Genomic DNA, 18,154 nt, shown 5'->3' with positions numbered 1-18,154 from the left:
GTCACTACAAGATAGATGTTTTTGCTTCTGCTGAAGCGTCATTTGGCAGGAGGGTTTGGCAGGAGGGTTTTGCAGCAGGTGCATCATGCAGGGGTCTCTCCAGGCCCTTCAACATCCCGCCCTTGAGACTGCCAAAACTTTGGTATGTCCCTCATCTGGACAATGTCACACCCTCATCAAGGAAATTGGGCATTGGTCTTACCTTAAATGCCAGATTTCTTGATTGGGGTGACATTGTCCAGCCCCTCCCTCTGTCTCAGTGCCTGTACAGTTTATTGTTCTTGTTCAAGTAGTTTTTTTCCAGTTGTCCCGTTGGACTGGTTTCTATTCCTGACAATGATGGTTCCTGTTGGAGATCCTTCTTGTGGCCTTTCTTCGTCGAAACTGGGCCTGAAAGGGGAGGAGCAAGGGGAGTGGTCAAAAATTATGACTCAGCCAGCGTCAGATCTGACTGATAAAACCCTCATCTGGACAATGTCACCCCAATCAAGAAATCTGGCATTTAAGGTAAGACCAATGCCCATTTTAAATTCTGAATTATTTAGAAAGAAATGAAGTACTAATAATAATTACAAGCAGTCCTCCCTTTACAACCTTAATTGGGACTTGAATTTTTGTTGATAACCAAATGGTCTCATTAGGCAAAACATCACTTAACTGCATCACTTAGCAATCACAGTTCTGATAGTCCCAGTTGTAGTCATTAGACAAAGACCTCAAGCTTCTGCCCTGTTATGCTTCCCTTCCCTTCCCTTCAACTCCTCTCCATCTCTGCCCTTTAACGCCTCATCAGCAGCAGGGGGAAAATAATGGCAAAGGTCAGCTGAGGACACCGGGAGGGGGGCGGTGCAGGGCATCCAAAAGGGCAGAGAGGTATGGGGTAAGACCGGTGGGTGAAGTTGAAGTGCATGGTGCAGTGGTAAATGTATTTGAGCTGCCAAGCACCCTAATTTTGATCATATGACTGGGGGGACACTTCAATGACCATAACCTTAAGGACTGGTCGTAACTACCACTAATTCAGTGCTGTTGTAACTTTGAATGGTTGCTGAACAAATGGTCATTAAGCAAGGACTACTAGCACCACCAATACAAATTAGGTTTAGGGAGGGGGTTACTTCCTTGAATGAGGAAATGATTATCTTCTGTCTTCATTGCGATATCAATCTGGTTCAAGCTACCAAGATAGAAAAATACTGTAAGTTGATGAGTAGAAGGGCAGGGTGGGATGAATGGTATGGACAGGTTGAAATCACAAAGTGTATCAGACTATCACTAGGGGGGAAAATGGAAGAACGAGGTTAGCATGTTCTCTGGAGAACAATAACAATAAAAGGAAGGGTAGTAGCATTGAAAGGTAAAGAAAACACATATAACTAAAGAAGTGACACAGTTTATAGTGTATGAGATACAAAAATGGATTCTAAATTGAAGGAGTGAAGAAGAAAGGAAGGATTGTAGTGCAAATGGGGAGAAGTTAGATTTGAAGCCTCAACAGCCCTGGTCTTCATAGGCACTAGGCCTGTGGATACTGCACTCACCTTGTGAAGATCTTGACATCCTTTGCTTTCTTGGCCTGTTTTGGTGCTTCAGGCCTTCAGTGAGTACGCAGAGAATGGAGGCCTAAAAGTAATGCAAGATCACGTGAGATCAGTAGCACAAGATCTCACGCTATTGATCTCTTGTGGTCTCACAGTACTTTAGGCCTCTGTTCTCTGCAAATGGAGCCCTGGATGAGAACTGCAGCAAAAGGCTTTGCAAATGGAGGGAAGGCCTGAAGCATCGAAGCTTTACCATTTGCAAAGCCTTTTGCCAGCTTTGCAAAAAGCCTTTGTAGCCCAAAAGGAGCTCCGCAGCTCCGTTTTGGTGTGCGCAGGCCTCGTCTGGCACTTTGTAGCCCAAAATGGAGCTCCGGAGGGCGGGGTGTGGCTGAGAGGCTGGAGAGGAGATAGCTTGCTAGATCTTTGCACAGTAAGTGACCGTGGCAGGTTGGGTGGGGGGGAAACAATTGTGCGGAGCATGGGGTATTTCAGTGGGTCGGGGAGGTCTTGGGTGGTCTTAAGCAGGTGGCCTGTTCCTTCACTAGCCCCCCCCATGGCCTTCCCCACCCTGAAATACCTTGTGCACTTAACAAACTGCGTTTGATTAGCGAATGTGTGAGCAGAAAGCAGGGAGTGATCTTGTTCAAGGTATGAGATTCACTCCCATGAATCCTCGGGTTACGAATGGAATGGGCAGGCTCCTCTTGTAGATAGGTCACAGTGGAACAAGGTTTCTGGTTGGTGCATTGACTTAATCACCATTCACTTATTTTAAATTTCTTGATCAGTCAATTTGTAAATGCCAATTGAAACTAGATAGATGGCTGCTAATTTTCATTGGCATGATGGAATTTTCATTGTTTGCTAGTTAAGGGAGAGGCATGGATGTCAAAGGAACATTTTGGTTTTTTTGTGTGTATCTAGTTTGATTCATCACCACCTATGGCTGCTTTGTTTTAGGTCCATCTAGAACGTCTCCGAAGTCTCAACGACCCAGTCGAGGGGCCAAGAATATGTCTTCCCCAACCAGCCGACCCATGGAAGTCTCTGCTGCATCTGCTACAGGTAGAAGAAAGAATAAGCAGCAAATCTGATGTCTTTTTTTGTGAGAGCCTTGATTTTTTTTTTTTAATTTGATTTATATGCCGCCCTTCTCCGGAGACTCAGGGCGGCTTACAATGCGTTAAGCAATAGCCTTCATACTTTTGTATATTTATACAAAGTCAGCTTATTGCCCCCACAAACTGGGTCCTCATTTTTTTAAAAAAATCTCCACATGTTAGCACTTATCTAATGCATCTTTGCTATTCCTGTACTGTATAGTGGGCCGCCTCTATGCTCCTCGTTCACTGAAGTCTGCTTCAACTGTTCCACTCTCTTCCCAAGATCCCCCTGTGGGACCAGCTATCCCTATTGCTCCTGCATCACCTTCTGAGTCAAGGACTACCATGGAATCGAGTGCTTCTCCAACCCCACCTTCACCTAAAGTCCCAGCATCTATCCCAGTAGCTGCTGTTGAAGGTAAGTACTTAAACTGGGAATAAAGCAGGTTTTGTTGATTGCCAATCAACAAAGAAGGAACTAAGGATGGACCTAAAAGCAACCTAAAAATGTTGAGGACTTTGTTTAGATTTTTGAAGTTTGCTGCCTGGAAAGATTGCTGACTTGTAAACTTCTCTTTGTTCTTTTCTTCCCTCCTGTTTTACCCTAGTAAGAAGAATATTTGAGATTTTACAGTTTTTAAATACTTGATAGGTTTGATCACTTAAAAATGTTTTAAGATACTAAACATATTATTGTCTGTCTGAAGAAGGAGAATAGGTGATTTGAATAAATGGTGAGGTTCTTTGGGAAGTTGCCATACTTTCCAGGTGCATTTCAAGCTTTTGTTCCTCTTTCCTCGCCAGGTATCTGGATGTAAAACGTAGCATACGTTTTGCCTCCTAACCCTTTCCTTCCTCTTCCAGTTAAAGAGGTGCGTAGCTCTCCCACCAAAGAAGCTGGCAGGACTGTAGAAGTTATGGGGCCCTCAGATTTGGTCAAACAGACTAGCAAAGGTTTGTTTCTTTTGACTCTCTGAGTTTTTTGCTTGTTACTCTAAATGTCAGATTGGAGTTGCTTTGCATATTTTTTTATATGATATATATGCACTTTGCTGTTTTTTAAAATTGTGATCCAAGTCAGGCAGAGTCTACACACAAGGAGACAAATTCCTTGTGTGTACAATCACACTTGGCCAATAAAAATTCTATTCTGTTCTAAATGTAATGAACTAAATAGTTAATTAACAAACTCAGAACTCACTAGATGTCTTTGAGCCAGCTTCTTCATCTCAGTGTAACTTATAGGATTGTTCTGGGGATAAATGAAGGAAGACTTGATTATCCCCCCCCCCCCCCAAAAAAAAAATAACATCACCTTGCTCATTCAGAAAAGTGGAATATAAATACAAAATTGAATAATCACTGCTAAGTAAAAAAAAACTTACCAGGTGCATATCCTTTAGTTGGCCACCTGAAACCAATGCCATCTGGATTTATAGGAGTACAGTTCCCATAATCCTCAGACAATTACTCCCATTTAATGTTAGTACCAGATTTAAGAAAACTTAACAAAACTTGGAGATTGATACTAAAATGCTCTTCAGGGTTTTGAGTTCTTAACTCTTCAATTGTGGCAATTGCACTGCTCTAGGTCTCCAAAATGAGCAGAAGAGAAACCAGCTTGAGGAGTTGAAGAAGTTTGGAGCCCAGTTTAAGGTGAGCACATTCTCTTATTCCCCTTTTAAAAAGGAGGAAAACATTGAGCACTTTTAAAATAGAAACATAAAATAAAAGCAGTTTTTCTGACCACAGTTGCTTACCTCATGTCTCTTCCTAGTTACAGCCCAGCTCCTCTCCAGAGGCCACCCATGACCCCTTCCAGCCAAAGGAGTCTCTTGAAGGGAAAATAAAAGACAAACTGCCAGAGGTGTTGGTTGGGGTAGGCAGCTCATGTGAAGTGTCTGAAGAGTCTCCCAAACCCAGCCTAGATTTCTGTGAAGGCAGCAGCAAGGAGGAGAAAGAGTCCTCTGAGGGCATGGAATGCCAGACCCAGACAGCCAGTTCTCTGGGTAAAGGGGAAGCAGAGGACAAGGAAGATGGTCCTGTGTCAGAGTAAGTCTGGGGGAAACCGGAGTACAGGTGTAGTCCTCGATTTACAACCTCAATTGAGCCTGAAATTTCTGTTAAGCGAAACATTTGTTAAGTGAGTTTTGCTCCATTTTACAACCTTTCTTGCCCCAGTTGTTAAACAAATCAATATAGTTGTTAAATTAGTAACACGGTTAAGTGAATCTGGTTTTCCCATTGACTTTGCTTGTCAGAAGGTCGCAAAACGTGATCACATGACCCTGGGACACTGCAATCATCATAAATATGAGTCAGTTGCCAAGTGTCTGAATTTTGACCACATGACCATGAGGATGCTGCAACAGTTGTGTGAAAGACTGTCATAAGTCACTTTTTTCAGTGCCATTGTAACTTTGAAAGGTCACTAAATGAACTATTGTAAGTCAAGGACTACCTCTAGATAAGACTGTTGCATGTCTGTGTTCCTGTCTCATTTCCATTGTACTCCCATCCAGGCAGGTGAAGAAATCAACATTGAATCCTAATGCAAAAGAATTCAACCCCTTAAAGACACTTCTTTCTGTGGTACGTAACTAGCTCTGGGACTAGTGTGGGTTCACGGGATGGGTTTTTGGATAACGGCACCTTCAGTAATCTCTTAACTTGCTTTCATAGTCAAATATCTAATAACTGCTGCCTTTTTTCCCAGAACAAATCAACAAGTACGCCTACATCACCGGGGCCACGCACCCATTCTACACCCTCCATCCCAGTGATTACCCCAGGGCAAAGTGGCATGTACAGCACACAATATATTTCTTACATCCCACAGATTCACATGAGCCCAACTGTGCAGGTGAGGTGGGAAGAATGATACCTGAATGGTCCTATCTTTGCACTGCAAATTATTGGTTCTTTACAAAGCATATCAGGCATAGTAGTAAGTATACCGTTAGAATTAATTAGTTTGCTGCTATTCTCTACAGGCACCTCAGATGTACCCCTACCCTGTTTCCAATTCTGTGCCTGGACAGCAGGGGAAATACCGAGCTAAAGGTGAGGCGATTCTTGGCCAGAGGCTCGTTGATCATGGAAAATTTGCCTGGAAGGCTCAACTGTTCTGCCACTTGGAGAAAAAACAAGAGTATAAATGGCTTTTCTTAACCCATTTCTTTTTCCTGAACAGGGTCTCTACCTCCCCAGCGTTCAGACCAGCACCAGCCCACCTCAGCTCCTCCCATTATGCAAGCAGCAGCGGCTGCAGGGCCCCCTCTGGTAGCTGCTACTCCATACTCTTCATACATCTCCTACAATGCCCAGCCGTTCACAGGACAGCCTACTATGATGCAGCCCATGGCCCACTATCCCTCGCAGGTGGGTACAATAAATATTCAAGGGAAAACAGGATACGTGTGTTTATCTGTTTTGCTCATATATTCTCTTTTTCCTTCCCTCTAGCCTGTGTTTGCCCCCATGCTGCAGAGTAATCCCCGTATGATGACATCTGGCAGTCACCCCCAAGCTATCGTCTCATCATCTACTCCACAGTATCCTCCGGCAGAACAACCTACACCCCAAACTCTTTATGGTACCTTTATTGTTAGCTGAAGTCTGAGCCAGCCTTCCTTCCTTCCTTCCTTCCTTCCTTCTTTCCTTCCTTCCTTCCTTCCTTCCTTCCTTCCTTCCGCCACGTTGCTTTGTTGACTGCTGCTTGCTGCTTCTCTCCGCAGCCACAGTGCATCAGTCGTATTCCCATCATGCCACACAGCTGCATCCGCATCAGCCTCAACCATCTACCACACCCACGGGCAACCAGCAGCAAACACAACATGCCGCCCCCAGCCCTGTGCAGGTACTTGGAGGGAGGGGGAGGAACCAAGTATGGGGTTAATGCATAGGAGACACTTAATGCTTGTCTTGACACTCAACACCTTACTATTTGACTTTATGTTTGAAGTTGGTCCTAGAGCACCATGATCCTTGAAGCTCTAGAAATTCTAGGTGGCATGAAAAGGAATATTGCTTTTAAAGTGATGTTCTGTCTATCTCGGTTCCTGAAACTGCTGTTACAGAATTGAAGCACCAGGGACAAACTTATTAATCCTTGCATGCTTTATTTGGGGGGACAATGATCTGGGAATTAAACAAAATTAATTAATTTGATCAAATTGAGGGGGTGGGGAGTATTTTCTGCAATGGAAATGCAAAACTGAGGACAGGTGGGTGGTTGGAACCTACCCACCATAACTGACATGTAGCTTTTTTGGTATTCTAAATAAATATACTTTCTCTGGGAACTTATGTTCAAAATGTGAATAATTTAAATCTATGACAACATGATCAATGAGTCGGGGTTATGTGTTATATAAAGGAGATAAGAGAACGGGAAGGCTAATTTAATAAAAATGATATGACTTCCGGGATGACGTCACGGTGCAGCGGTTCAGGAAAATGGAGCCTCGTTTTCTTGGATTGAATTTTCGCGTCTGGAAGCCGGTAGAGGTGAGGTCCAACCTTGGAGGGGTTGGCTCTGTAGAGGGGACACTCTTGGGGTAACAGGGAGAAGTGCGATCTCCCGTTACGGAAAGGAACCCCTTGAATTTCGGCGCAAAAGAGACCGGCTGTAATGGTCGGATCCAGAGACGTGGTGGCTTACCTGAATGGTGAAGGAAGCAAGGAGTGAAAAGCAGCGAGAAGTATTGGTGGCTAGAGATGGGACAGAGTGAGTTACTGGGCTGCTTCCCTAATCTGGCGGAATCTACAAACTGATTGATAAGTGAGTCTCCAAAGAGGGAAAAGGCGGCGCTTTGGCGGTGGAGCGAAGTTCTGAGAAGAAGGTTGAAAAGAGGAAAGAGAGCGATCGGAAGAGTTGAAAGGAAAAGAAAGAACATTGGAACTTGTGAGAAAGAAAGATTGTGATTGAACCTGTGGCGATTGGGAGTGAATGACTGGAGATTGTGGACACAAAAACTGAAATGAAAAGGTTTGGAGAGAGAAGCGAAGTGATAGTGACAGTGCATATTAGCAGGAGCGGACATCTTGGACTTAGGACTTAGAAAGTAGTAAACTGAAGAAGTGTGGACAGTGTAATGAAGTAGGAGAGTGAAAGACTTGCTTAAAATCAGTAGAAGACTTTGGATTGGGAAGATCAGTGGCCCGATGTGTATATTGTTTATATTGATTATTTAATAGCAAATATCATGGTGTATATTTAGATTTTTTTTATTATCTTTATTTTTATTATCTAACACCTAATTGATTGATATAGTATAAATAGATAAATCTATTATTAAATTTATTAAATTTACAGATTAAATTTACTGTATTGAATTTGATTGATAAAAGTTAGTTTTAAATAGTGTTAAATAATTTATACTTGGATTTTTTTTCTTCTTGTCTTTGAGGTACTATATTTTAGTCTAGGTATTGTTAAATAAATTTAGAGTGAAACTTGATGGTATTATGGAGTAGAATGGTAGAATTAACTATATTATCTAATTATTTGATTATCTTACTTGTAAATTTTAATTGATGGTAAATTAGGCAAGTAAGGTTATAGAAGTAAGAAATACTTAATTGCTATTGGAAAGGTAGCTTCTGGAGTGGAAAGGAACTAGATATTTTATGGTATTGTGGAAGAAACTCCGGGAAACTGGATATGACAAGTACAGCGACAATTACAAAAACTGCAAAGAAAATTACGCAAATGACTGCCTCTCCAGCAGGACAGAAATTGATAAGAGATATGTTGGGAGGCGAGAAGGCAGGATCGGCAATGAATTTACAAATTATGCAGACAACTTTAAATATGATTCAGGAGGTGATTCTGAAAACCCAAGAATCGTTTGGAAAAAAACCATGAGGAACTAAAGAACAACATGGGTGAAGTAAAAGAGGATATACGGAAACTAAATGATAGAATGGGAGAAATACAAGAGGCAATTGCCAAGAACGAGCAAAGAATAAAAACAACAGTGGAAGTAAGAACAGAACAGACAAAAAAAACTAGAAAAGAAAAAGAGTCAGAAAAGAAATTGATGGCAACGAATCGAGAACTCGGAGAGGCAATAACATATCTTGAAATGGACAAATCCGCGTTCTACCTAAGATTCCAAAATACATTAGAAAATAAAGACCTCCTGAATCTTATGATAAGAGTTGTTGGCTGATAATTTGAGGATGGATAGGATTGATTTGCAAAATGGTATTGATGAATTGTACAGAGTGCATACGAACTATGCACGGCGACATAAGTTGCCACGTGAGGTACATGTATGATTCACAAAAAAAAAATTAGACGAAATTTATAGGAGAACACGGGACACACCGCTGACGTATAAAGGGAAAGAGATACTGACACTCAAACAAATACCTAGGAGAGTAAGAGAGCAAAGGCGAAACTACCACTACCTCTCCTCCCAACTTGTGAAATATAAAATTATCAGGTTCGCCTGATACGCCAGTTGCGCCCCTTTCTGGATCGGGACTCCCTACGCATGGTCACTCAAGCACTCATCACTTCTCGTCTGGACTATTGTAACACTCTCTATATGGGGCTCCCCTTGGGGTGCACCCAGAGGCTCCAACTGGTGCAGAATGCGGCCGCGCGGGGGATTATGGGAGCGATGGGGTGCTCCCATGTAACTCCTCTCCTGCGCGAGCTGCATTGGCTTCCGGTGGACTTCCGGGTGCGCTTCAAGGTGTTGGTGATCACCTTTAAAGCGCTCCATGGCTTAGGGCCGGGGTACTTACGGGACCGCCTTCTGCCACCAATTGCCTCCCACCGGCCAGTTCGCTCCCACAGAGAGGGCCTTCTCAGGGTGCCGTCGGCCAGACAATGTTGGCTGGCGACCCCCAGGGGGAGAGCCTTCTCTGTGGTGGCACCTACCCTCTGGAACAATCTACCCCCAGAGATACGAGTGATCCCCGACCTCCGGACTTTTCGTCGGGCCCTAAAAACCTATTTTTTTCAGTTAGCCGGGCTGTCCTGATTTTATGGTTGGTTTTAAAATTTGATATGGATTTTAATTGAAATGTTTTAAATTATGGGCCAAATTTATTTAATTATTTTAAATCTATTTTAACTTTTGTGTATAAATGTTTTTTATCTTGGCTGTTCAACGCCCTGAGTCCGAAAGGAGAAGGGCGGTATAGAAATCTGAAAAATAAAATAAATAAATAAAATAAATAAAATAATGTTCCATTGGCTTATCCCAGAAGGCTTGCTAGTGACGTGGCAAGACAAAAAAATTAGGCTGGACACACCAGATAAGGCCCAGGAATTTTATGATCAATGTATAGCAACAGATGAGGAGAGGGAGAGTGGGGAGGAGATAGAAGACAAGAGTCAGGAAGAAGGAAAGGAATTGGAAATTGAATTACAGGAGAGGACTGAAAGAGAACAACAGAAAAGAACAGGGGCGAGGTCGAAGACACAAAGAGAAACGAGACTAAGGAAAGGAACTAGGGCCATCAACAGAAGATAAAATGGAAGAAGAAATCAAATTTCGATTAACATAAATGGGTTTAAACTCTCCAGCCAAAAGGAGGCAAGTTCTATCCAAACTCCAAAAATATAACATGGACATTGCATGTTTGCAAGAAGTCCATATTAAAAGACAACAAGGACACCTATTAGAAGCCCCCAAACTAGGAAAATTTTATTCAGCTCTTGCATCACAATAAAAGAGAGGAGGAGGAGTATATATTAAAGATTGGTTACAACCGAGACAAATTTTTGCTGATGAGGAAGGAAGAATTTTATTAATTGAAATAAGAATAAGACAAAAAAAGATTTTATTGGCAGCTATCTACGCACCGAATACCAAATGGGGAATTTTACTATAATTTACATTAAAAAATAGCAGAATTGGAAAGTAAAAATGTTTGTTTATTGGGAGATTTTATTGTGGTTGTAGACTCAAAACAAGATTATTTATCAGGGGGAAAAAATAAGAGTATGACACTACCGACTACTTTTTTTGACATGATGCAAGAGTTGAATTTAAAAGATATCTGGAGAGAACGAAATCCACAAAAAAACAGTATACTTTTTATTCTAACCCACATGATTCATGGTCCAGGATAGATATGATTTGGATGGATTTGAAACTAAGCAAAAATATAGAGGAGATAGAAATAGCATCAAATACACAGGCAGATCATAGCCCACTGATATTAAAATGGAAAGGAAGATTAAAAACAAGGGGAAGATGGACCATGAATCAAAGAGGACTTCCGGCAGTGACGTCATCGTGGAGAGGGTGAGGAAACGGGGCGCCGTTTCCAAAACCCAAAAACTCTGTATCAGGAGCCTTTAAAAGGCACTCTCGATCCCGCAGAGATTGGGATACAAAAGGGGAAGATCCGAAGCCCCCGGTCAACACGTAATCGCCCGGGTGGACAAAGGACTAATCCCCTTAAAACTGGTGGAGAGGAAGTCGGCCAGCAAGGCGGACTAGGAGTGATGGCGGCCATATAGAGTGGAAGCAAAGCATGAAGAAAATAGTTTCTAGTGGCAGAGAAAAGAACCCAGGAGAAGGAAATCGAAAAAAACCCGGAAGATCGGAAGCACGGAGTGAGAAAGATGCAAAAGGGACGAACAAGACAAATCCAACAAGCGGCGACGGACTCAGAGGGAAGCACTGCACGAAACGGAAAAAGAGGTTAGTGTGAGCGAAGGAGGGTCCCAGAGAGTGAAACAACGGAACAAGAGGCGGACTAGTGGCGGAAATGATATCCCTGGGACGGAGGGAATTGGAGAAGGTGAAACACGGGAGAAATTAAACTACCTTATGAGGCAAAGAAGTTAAAAAGTTTAATTTTGAAAAATCTGTGGAATTTAAATTGTGACTGGTGACTGTAAATTGGAGACATAAAAACTAAAAAGAAGGAAAGACAAGAGACGTATAGATGGACTTGAGGGTGGAGTTAAAGACTTGAAAGAAGACTGATGCAATAGCACAACAGAAAATTACAACCAGAAGTAAAATCAGAGAAGGGAAAGAGTGACAAAGAAGTACAAAAGAAGAACAATATACAGTATATATATATTTACACTGCTCAAAAAAATAAAGGGAACACAAGCAGAAGACATCCGAGATCTGAATGAATGAAATAGCCTTATTAAATACTTTGTTCGTTACATACAGTAGTTTTGTGTTCCCTTTAGTTGTTTGAGCAGTGTATAAACTACTGTATGTAAGAGCCTTGGTACTACAGTGGTTTAAAGCACCCTGTTATTAACACAGCTGCCTGCAATTTACTGCTGGTTCGAATCTCTCCAAGGCTCAAGGTTGACTCAGCCTTCCATCCTTTCTAAGGTAGGTTAAATGAGGACCCAGTTTGTGGGGGCAATAAGCTGACTTTGTATAAATATACAAAAGTATGAAGGCTATTGCTTAACGCACTGTAAGCTGCCCTGAGTCTCCGGAGAAGGGCGGCATATAAATCAAATTAAAAAAAAAAAAAAAGAAAGTATTTATTTTTTTTTATTTTTTATTTTTTTTTTATTTGATTTTTATTATAACATATAGTGATACAATCGGTACATTTTCGGTTCATTGGTGCAATTATATACATATATACATCTACATGCATTATTACTTGTCTTTTATTTGATATTGTTTCTTGAAGCTAGATTTAATTTCAAAACACTTAAAGATAATAGTGCTCAACTCTCTAAGACTAAATATAATACTATTCATATAGATTTTGTTAATTAGTTAATATTTAATCTCTATTACCTTCTTTATTTCTTTTCCCCATCCATTCGTACCACATGTCCCACACGCTATAAAATTCCGAATCTTCTCTGTCATTAATTTCTGAAGTCAATTTGTTCATTTCAGCGCACTCCAATATTTTTCCAATAACATGTTCTTGAGGTGGTATTTGTTTTTCTTTCCAATACTGGGCAAAGTATTAAGAACAAAGTATTTAATAAGGCTATTTCATTCATTCAGATCTCGGATGTCTTCTGCTTGTGTTCCCTTTATTTTTTTGAGCAGTATATATACAAATATTTATACAGTCAGGTCCAGAAATATTGGGATGACACAATTCTAACATATTTGGCTCTATACACCACCACAATGGAGTTGGAATGAAACAAACACAATGTGCTTTAACTGCAGACTGTCAGCTTTAATTTGAGGGTATGTACATCCAACTCAGGTGAACGGTGTAGGACTTACAGCAGTTTGCATATGTGCCTCCCACTTGTTAAGGGACCAAAGGTAATGGGACAGAATAATAATCATAAATCAAACTTTCCCTTCTTAATACTTGGTTGCAAATCCTTTGCAGTCAATCACAGCCTGAAGTCTGGAATGCATAGACATCACCAGATGCTGGGTTTCATCCCTGGTGATGCTCTGCCACGCCTCTACTGCAACTGTCTTCAGTTCCTGCTTGTTCTTGGGGCATTTTCCCTTCAGTTTTGTCTTCAGCAAGTGACATGCATGCTCAATGGGATTCAGGTCAGGTGATTGACTTGGCCATTGCATAACATTCCACTTCTGTCCCTTCAAAAACTCTTTGGTTGCTTTTGCAGTATGCTTTGGGTCATTGTCCATCTGCACTGTGAAGTGTCGTCCAATGAGTTCTGCAGCATTTGGCTGAATGTGAGCAGATAATATTGCCCGAAACACTTCAGAATTCATCCTGCTGCTTTTGTCAGCAGTCACATCATCAATAAATACAAGAGAACCAGTTCCATTGGCAGCCATACATGCCCACGCCATGACACTACCACCACCATGCTTCACTGATGAGGTGGTATGCTTAGGATCATGAGCAGTTCCTTTCCTTCTCCATACTCTTCTCTTCCCATCACTCTGGTACAAGTTGACCTTGGTCTCATCTGTCCATAGGATCTTGTTCCAGAACTGTGAAGGCTTTGTTAGATGTTGTTTGGCAAACTCTAATCTGGCCTTCCTGTTTTTGAGGCTCACCAATGGTTTACATCTTGTGGTGAACCCTCTGTATTCACTCTGGTGAAGTTTTCTCTTGATTGTTGACTTTGACACACATACACCTACCTCCTGTAGAGTGTTCTTGATCTGGCCAACTGTTGTGAAGGGTGTTTTCTTCACCAGGGAAAGAATTCTTCGGTCATCCACCACACTTGTTTTCCGTGGTCTCCCAGGTCTTTTGGTGTTGCTGAGCTCACTGGTGCGTTCCTTCTTTTTGAGAATGTTCCAAACAGTTGTTTTGGCCATGCCTAATATTCTTGCTATCTATCTCTCTGATGGGTTTGTTTTGTTTCTTCAGCCTAATGATGGCTTGCTTCACTGATAGTGACAGCTCTTTGGATCTCATCTTGAGAGTTGACAGCAACAGATTCCAAATGCAAATAGCACACTTGAAATGAACTCTGGGCCTTTTATCTGCACATTGTAATTGGGGTAATTGGGGTAATGAGGGAATATCACACACCTGGCCATGGAACAGCTGAGAAGCCAATTGTCCCATTACCAGTCTGCAGTTAAAGCACATTGTGTTTGTTTCATTCCAACTCCATTGTGGTGGTGTATAGAGCCAAAGAAGTTAGAATTGTGTCGATGTCCCAATATTTCTGGACCTGACTCTACATAAGTAGTAAAGTAAGAAAAAATATCTTAAATTTATAATTAATTATTGTATGGTTAAATCACTGAGTTTGAAAGAGTGAAATGTTACAGAGTATAATGAATGAATAAGACACTAAGTGAATTATAGTAATATAGAAGGGCGGGAAAAAGAGAAGTAAAATAAAAGCAAATTAAATAAATTGTACTGATTAAATATACTTCAAAGTAATACTTGATTATATTGTTATATGTAGTGTCATATTATATTGTATAATAGATGAATTCAGATTAAGTCGAAATTTATACAGGATATAAGTAAAGGTGTGTGTATTTAAAAGTGTTTTCAAATAAGTAAAAGGTATAGAAATACGTATATCCAAAAAAAAAGAGAAATTAAGAATTAAGGATCAATAATTATATGATAGTGTGGAAAAACTTTACACGAGCTTTAAAAATGTCAACTACAACAACTATAGCCAAAACAGGAAAAAAAAAACAACTACAAATCCTACACCAACATTGGCATACACCACTACAGCAAAGAACGATAGATAATATGATAGGAAAAGAAAAACCGGAAATGACATTAAACACTATGCAAAATATGTTCCAGATGATTCAAGAAACCCTATTAAAAACACAAGAAAAAATGGCAGGTAATCATGAAGAAATGAAAACGTTTCATACAGAAATCAAAAATGAAATTGGAGAAGTAAAAGAGGACATTAAAAATATGAATGATAAAATTGGGGACATTCAACAAACAATAACAGAAAATGAACAAAGAATCAAAAAAATGGAAACAAAAATAGATCAAGTAGAGACAAAAGTGGAGACAATGGAGCAAAAATCTTTCCAACTAAATAAGGAGTTATCAGACTCAATAGCAATGTTGGAAATGGAGAAAGCCTCGTTTTTTTCTGCACTTTCAAAATATAGTAGAAGAAAAAGATGAAGACCTGGGAGAAAAGATGGTGGAGATAGTATCAGAAATAATACAGAGAGACAAGACAGAAATAAGAGGACAGATAGATGAAATCTACTGAGTACATACTAATTACATAAGACACCGATTGGTGAGGGAAGTACATGTCAGATTTACTAAGCGAACAACCAGAGATGAAGTATACAAGAAATCACGAGAAGAAACTTTGATTTACAAGGGTAAAGAAATTATAATTTTAAAACAAATACCACGAAGGATTAGAAACCAACGCCAACAATATCAATTTTAAACAACCCAATTGGTTAGATACAAAGTAATGTTTAGATGGCTGACACCAGACGGGATTCTAATTACATGGCAAGATAAAAAGTATAAAGTAGACACACTAGAGAAAGCAAGAGAATTTTATAATCTTCATTTCACACAGGAAGAAGAACAGGAAAGCAAAGAAGAAACAGAGAGCAAAAGCCAGGAAGAAGAGCAAATAGAAGAAATGGAGCAAGAAAGAGAAATAAGAAACAGCCAGGAAAAAGAACAAGAGGAAAGAGAAGGGGCGAAAGCAAGAACGTGGATGGAGACAAGAAACACCAAAAAACAACAACACTAGGCAATGGAAGAGGCAATTAAACTTCTCTCAGCAAACTTAAATGGTGTTCTATCCTCGTCCCCACACACACACAAACAGCCAGCCGGGGGTTAAAGAATTACTTGGCACACACAAGGTTCGTTATCAGGAACTTGGCAGCAATACGATAACCGTCTGCCAAGTGCTTTACTTCAAGAAGAGGGAGTTTTCCTCCACCAGATAAACACCAACAAATACACACAGTTTTCAAAAACAGTCCAGCTCAAACAGAAACCTTCAGCAGATTCAGGCGTTGTACAAAGTGACTAGCCAGAAGTTAGCTTTGTCCGTCACAGAGTCTAAATGGCCACCACACTCTCTTATATAGCCTGTGGGGTGTGGTCCAGTGACTCAGCTTAATCCCTGGTACGTCTCCTCATCTGCTGCAAACGTTTATCTCGCCTTCATTGGCGTGGATCCAGGAACGACGTATCACCGTCATCGCTGTCATCGGAGACACCTGGCTCCTGGCCAATCTCCTCTCCCTCGGCAGACACCTGAGGCATAGCCAGAGAGGAGGGGCCTGGAGAGGGAGGCCTGGCCGGCTCCTCTCCTTCATGTTCGGAGCCTTCTTCCTCCGATAAGATGGGCTCGGGGATCGGAGCCACAACAAATGGATTAAATGCACCAAAGAAAAGAACACAAACATTCACAAAATTACGAAAATTGGAAGCAGATGTGATATGCCTTCAAGAGGTACATATTAAAAAAGGATACCAAAAACTATTAGAAAATCCAAAATTAGGAAAACTATATACATCATTGATAAAAAAAAAGGGGGGGGGAGTAGCGGTCTATGTAAAAGAAAGGATTAAATCAAAACTAATCTACGCAGATGAGGGAATAATTGTGATGGTTGAATTAGAAATAAAAGGGAAAAAAATCACTATTAATAATAATATATGCCCCCAATCAAAATCAACATGAATTTTTTAAAGAACTACATAGTAAAGTAATAGATTTAGATTATGAAAATATCTGTTGTAACTGTAGATTATAATGCTATAGTAGATGTTAAAAAAGACTACAAGAGTAATAAGAAAAATAAAAAAAGGAAAGAAACACTACCAAAAAATTTTTTTAATATGGCTTCGGAAATAAAATTGAGAGACGTATGAAGGGAGACACATGAAGATGAGAACCAATATACATTTTACTCCCACCCATACCAATCGTGGTCCAGAATCGACATGGCCTGGATGACTGCAGATATCCGGACAGGTCTAGAAACAATAGAGATAGGGGTAAACGAATGGGCAGATCATAACCCAATACTCATAAATTGGAAGGGGAAAATAAGATTTAGGAGATGGACAATGAACCAAAATATATGTAGAGAAAAAAGGTTTAAACAAATGCTAGAAAAGGAATTGGAATCATTTTTTAAAATAAACAAAAAAAAGAAGATACCTTTTTACAAAATATTTGGGATACGACAAAAGCATATATACACGGATTGACGATTGCATATATAGGGAAGAAAAAGAAGGTGAGATGACAGCAAGATAAATTATATGAAGAACTAAAAAAATTAGAATATAAATTACAGGAAGAACCCCAAAGCAAAAAAGTAAGAGAGGAATGGAATATAACCAAACATAAAATAAACCTGATAAATCAAACAGAAATAGCCCAGAAAATAAAGATGGCAAAACAAAACTATTTCGAATTCGCAAACAAAACAGGTAGATGGCTGGCACATAAACTGGAAAAAGAAAAAGATAAAGGAATGATATCTCAACTCAGAGACGAAAAAGGGGTAATGCAATATAGAAGAGAAGACAAAAAGGAAATTATTCAAACATTTTTTTTAAAATTTATATAAACAGGAAGAAATAGAGGAGGAAAAAGTAAAACAATATATTGAAAGATCAGAAATGGTAAAAATTACAGAAGAACAAAGAGAGATACTAAATAGGCCGATAACTAAACTTGAATTTGAATCGGCACTGAAAAAACAAAAAAACAATAAAACACCTGGTCCAGACAGGCTACCGGTGGAAATATATAAAAATTTACAGGAAATATTGGGGGAAACAATGTTAGAATTATACAATGAGGCTCTGGAAAATGCAAAAATTCCGACAACCTGGACAGAGGCAATAATCACTATTATCCCCAAAGAAGATACGGACCACCATCTAATACAAAACTATAGACCAATTTCCTTACTAAACACGGACTATAAGATATTTGCAGTAATTATAGCAGAAAGAATTAAAAGAGTACCGAATAAGCATATACATCCGGACCAAAATGGATTTCTGCCAGGCCGACAAATCAAGAACAACATGAGAATAATAATAAACACATTAGAATTTTACAAATCACACCCGGAAAAACAAGCTTCACTGGTTTTC

The 18,154-nt window shown here is 40.1% G+C and overlaps 1 protein-coding gene across 2 annotated transcripts in view; it reads left to right on the top strand.

The window, feature by feature from the left end:
* Positions 1–18,154, top strand: part of ATXN2L (ataxin 2 like) — an 88,133-nt gene that overhangs the window by 52,424 nt on the left and 17,555 nt on the right. Inside the window, exons 10-20 of one of the 2 annotated variants that reach the window (XM_070944511.1) lie at positions 2,502–2,606; positions 2,865–3,062; positions 3,509–3,598; positions 4,236–4,300; positions 4,422–4,696; positions 5,167–5,236; positions 5,361–5,507; positions 5,638–5,707; positions 5,838–6,025; positions 6,110–6,239; positions 6,382–6,503. In XM_070944511.1, coding sequence (XP_070800612.1) covers positions 2,502–2,606; positions 2,865–3,062; positions 3,509–3,598; positions 4,236–4,300; positions 4,422–4,696; positions 5,167–5,236; positions 5,361–5,507; positions 5,638–5,707; positions 5,838–6,025; positions 6,110–6,239; positions 6,382–6,503 — 1,460 coding nt within the window. The remainder of the gene's footprint in view (positions 1–2,501; positions 2,607–2,864; positions 3,063–3,508; positions 3,599–4,235; positions 4,301–4,421; positions 4,697–5,166; positions 5,237–5,360; positions 5,508–5,637; positions 5,708–5,837; positions 6,026–6,109; positions 6,240–6,381; positions 6,504–18,154) is intronic. The other variant, XM_070944510.1, reaches the window with a different exon arrangement.

This window comes from Pituophis catenifer, unplaced genomic scaffold, assembly GCF_029215685.1.
Source record: "Pituophis catenifer annectens isolate HBS135680 unplaced genomic scaffold, rPitCat1.0.hap2 SCAF_5, whole genome shotgun sequence".
Classification (NCBI taxonomy): Eukaryota; Metazoa; Chordata; class Lepidosauria; order Squamata; family Colubridae; genus Pituophis; species Pituophis catenifer.
This window is presented reverse-complemented; position numbering and strand designations above follow the sequence as displayed.